Source organism: Priapulus caudatus, unplaced genomic scaffold (genome assembly GCF_000485595.1).
Source record: "Priapulus caudatus unplaced genomic scaffold, Priapulus_caudatus-5.0.1 Scaffold798, whole genome shotgun sequence".
In the NCBI taxonomy this organism is placed as follows: Eukaryota; Metazoa; Priapulida; class Priapulimorpha; order Priapulimorphida; family Priapulidae; genus Priapulus; species Priapulus caudatus.
In genome coordinates this window covers 65,914-70,121 of record NW_014577859.1, presented here as the reverse complement: position 1 = coordinate 70,121, position 4,208 = coordinate 65,914, and the positions used below count along the sequence as shown (strand labels likewise).

General features: G+C 39.2%; 1 protein-coding gene across 1 annotated transcript; it reads left to right on the top strand.

The window, feature by feature from the left end:
• Nucleotides 1-215: 215 nt before the first annotated feature.
• LOC106813601 (redox-regulatory protein FAM213A-like) lies at nt 216-3,299 on the top strand. Its single transcript, XM_014817782.1, has 4 exons — nt 216-233; nt 741-878; nt 2,016-2,151; nt 2,566-3,299. The coding sequence occupies exons 1-4, from the start codon at nt 216-218 to the stop codon at nt 2,841-2,843; spliced, it is 570 nt and encodes a 189-aa protein (XP_014673268.1). The 3' UTR covers nt 2,844-3,299.
• Nucleotides 3,300-4,208: the final 909 nt, after the last annotated feature.

The following is a 4,208-nucleotide window of genomic DNA, read 5'->3' as shown; positions in this document are numbered from 1 at the left end:
AGGAGAGGAGAGGTGAAGAGGAAGAGGAGGTGGGACGAGGTGAAGAGAAAGAGGAGGAGGGGAGAGGTGAAGAGGAAGAGGAGGAGGGGAGAGGTGAAGAGGAAGAGGAGGAGGGGAGAGGTGAAGAGGAAGAGGAGGAGGGGAGAGGTGAAGAGGAAGAGGAGGAGGGGAGAGGTGAAGAGAAAGAGGAGGAGGGGAGAAGAGAGATTTTTGTAATGGAGGAGTTCGGAAGAGTGTGAAGTAGTGTGAGGTAGGAGGAGGAGGAGGAGGGGGAGGAGGATGGAAGGGGAGGGACTGGTGTGCTAGTGACGGAGTGACAGAGTGGACGTGGTGTGATGGTCGGGAAAGAAAGGAGGAGAGATATGATATGAAGTAGATGAGGAGAGTGAGAGAGAATCAGGGATACGTGTGATCGCTAGGGAGTCGAGTTAGAGAGGCGGTGAAAAACTAGACAGAAGGAAGTGCTGCAGAGAGTGAAAGCAATGTGAAGAAGAATCTTTTGCCAAACCACGTAGAGCGGAACACCACGAGCGAAACATAGTCGTGAACTTACTCCGCCGTTGAAACCACTTCTCCGTCGAGCAAACTAATTTAAATAAACTAAACTAATAAAACTAATTTAGTCTTGAAAAAATAAAGACTACAAATAATAAAAAAAGAAAATAATAATAATTAAGACTAAAAATAAACTAAACTCATATAACTAATTTAGACTTTAAAAGTCTGATTTCTACCACCAGGAGGCTCGGGAGCTGTCCTCTCTGCGACCCCTGCTGGAGGAGCAAGGGTTTGGCCTGTACGCTGTCGTTCACGAAGTGCTAGGCGTGCCAGAGTTCAAACCGTTCTTCGGCGATGGGGAAGTCTTCTTGGACAAGGAGGTGGGTCTGAATTCCTCTTCCTTGCCTGATGGTCTGGTGATGGCAGGGTTGGTGGGGATATCTTGTACTTAGGCCTAAAAAAGATACGTGTGTTTCCGCTAACTCGACCGAGTCCATTTTAAACCGCCGAGTTGAAACTTTTTATTGTGATCGGCAAAAAAAATGTTTTTTTAATATTTAAAGGGATCGTTTACTCTAGGTTCTAGGGTTATTTTCAGTTAATTCAGGTTAAAATTACGCTACATAAAAAGTTTCATGGTTCAATCACTATTAGAAATATTATTAAAAAATGTTTTAAAACTAACGACTACTGTTTGATTACAACGACGGTGGCGCCACTCAAAGCGCACGATCTGATGAGTTGCGCAAAACCACTTTTCAGCCAAGGGCTACAGACCGAGGGTGTTTGTTATTTATTAATTTAAAAGCAAAATGATTGTAATATCTTATAAACGACATATAGTTTCAGTTATAATATGGATAAATTTGCCCTAAAATGAATATCGGTTGATTAAATAGCATTTAGATATAAATATAATTGCACTTTTGTGATTAGCCCTCGGTCTGTAACGTGCAAAATAAATTGTCAAATACGCAAATTTTTAGGGGTAGCAGCACGGTCGCTGGTGTCATGGCGCTGTTCAAATTTCGTAGCGTTGATGTGTAATTAATTATAACAATTAACTTGGGTATCTGGTAACAAATACGTTTGGGTATAGACGATTTGTTATACAGTAAGTACAGTTGTATGCAGTAAAATCCTAGAGTCTACTATCCCTTTAAAAAAAAATCCCAACGTCATGTCGATTGGTGAATGCATTGATTTGACTTTGAAGTCATTATATGGGCTGTTATAAGTATAAAACTAGTATTGTTAGAATACAAAAAAAATAAAAAATATTTGATAAAAAAGTTTTGCCTGCCTAACGTGTCCAATTTTTTTCAATTCGTTAGCGGAAACAAACCTTTTTTTTTCTTAGGCCTTAGCATTACAGTTCTAGACTATAGTGAACCAAAAATGAATAGACAATGATTTAATATGTTGACTTGGGTTTGCAGTCGTTACCGTCATGTCTACGACTTATTGCCATATACACACGCCAAGCTGTAAGACTAATCTACTGTCTCTTGCTGCAGCGTAAATTCTACGGACCAAAGGAGCGTTGGGAGGGCCTGACGTCCATCTTGAGTTTTAAGGTCATAAATAACATGCGTAGGGCAAGCAAGAAGGGAGTATCCGGAAACCTGAAGGGTGAAGGAAGACTACTGGGAGGTGAGTATTTGCTAGGGTAAGTTTTTTAGATTATCCACTCAGAGAGGGATATAGATTATAGAGCTTATTGAGACATCACATCATCAAGCTATGGAAACACAGAGCGACTGTGTTTGGATTTTCAAAAGTAAACAGAGCTGGAAATTGCGGGATGTCGGAAGATTGATGAGGTATCCTAAATTAGCTTCAGTGTTGAAAGTTTGTTTGCATATAATTTTCCTAACATATCCCAATACAGTAGGGAAAATTATTCTCTCAATGTGATGTATTCTAATTTGTTCCCAATCAATTCCGAATCCAAACATTCAATGATTTTCTTAAATGCTATCTAAACTAATCGAATCTGGACGGATTTGGATCAGACACCATTCCCTTCGTGAAATTTGCCAGTAACCTTGACTCTCCTATGTTCAGGTGTGTTTGCTATCAGCGCCAGAGGCAGAGGAATCGTGTTCGAACACTACGAGGCGACCTTCGGCGACCATGCCGACCTTGAAAAGCTAATGGCTGCAGTTACAAGCAGCAAATCTGGTGAAGGTACGTCGGCGGAGGGAAATCGAGCGGTGGAGACGCCGGTCGCCAAGGACGCGGGTGAGGAGAAGCCGAGTGGGGAGAAGGGGAGTGGGGAAAACCCAAGCGGGGAGAAGGGAGGTGAGGAAAAGGTCGAGAAGGCTGATGCTGCGAAATTGTAACAGGGAGACGTGAAATGTGTTGTTGTTCATCGCATTCTGTGAATGTGTTTACATTGATTTACATCAGCACTTGCAAGTCGTCTTGTTGTGCTGCGGCTGAATGTTGTAGATTTTGATGTCTTGATCTTGCCATTTGCTTCGATTGCTGACGTCATACCACCATGACGATACGGCCGTAGTCTGAGCTGATTTCTGGATCAGTTCTCCAATTTGAGAAAATACAGTACACAATCTATTATCCGAAACCCTTGGGACCAGACACGTTTCAGATTTCGGAATGGTAGTACAGTCAACTGTCACTTTTTCACTATTAAAGTGATTACGTCACCGTAAATAATAAAAGTATAAAAAATATTTCCACTTTTCACTATTCACTTTTTATGTTTAAATTGCAGCATTATACTTGTTATTTTACTATATTGGTCGATGTAAACATACACTCGTGACTCATACATAGGCCATAGCAAGCAATTAATGTCAGGATCATAATATCAAATCGTCCAGGATTTTTAGATTTTTAACTAGTTGAGAAACAATCTTATCAGGTAAGAATTTGACGATACGTCTAGTTCCGTTAGTACTTACTTTTAATGTAAAAAAATGGCAACCAAATTTTTAAAAATATACACCAGAAAATTCGTAGTCAATTTAAGCTGGGTTTACACTACCGACTTTGTGTTGGCGAATTGGACCAACTTCCCAACCGTACAACCGACAATCGGCAGTGTAAACGCAAAAGTTTTTCGACCAACTGATCGATAGCAACTAGTTGGGAGATTAGAACATGTTCTATTTTCGCCAACTCGGAGTTGCTGAATTGCGAAATTAGTCCAACTCGCCAATTTGCCAACCTAAATGTGATATGTTTGATTCTATCATTGTGTCGCATTTTAATTGTAACTATTTTTTGACCAAGGATCACGTTATTTTAAATTTAGTATATATTCTAAAGATGGTTTTTAGTTGTAGTGATATAATTTTACGAACCAACATTTTAAGTGATATCTATATGTCTTATCAATGGGACATATATTATTGTAAATATCATCAATTTCAGTTTTATACTGCCTGATGATATCTTGTTTGCAAAATTTATTTTAATTGTAACGGTGTTAACACTAGTTTTGCAATAAACCTATTATCTATCTATCTAAAGTCGGTAGTGTAAACCCAGTTTTACCGTGATTCCCAAACGTCAGCCTTGCGGTCGATTACAATGTGGTAGTTTTGGATTGAATGAAATCTGTTTGCATAACAAATTTTATTTTTGTATGACATCTATACGAGGAAATAAATAGTTAACTAAATGAATAAATAAATAAATATTAATGAGAAGATATGCTGTTCTATATACCATATTTGATT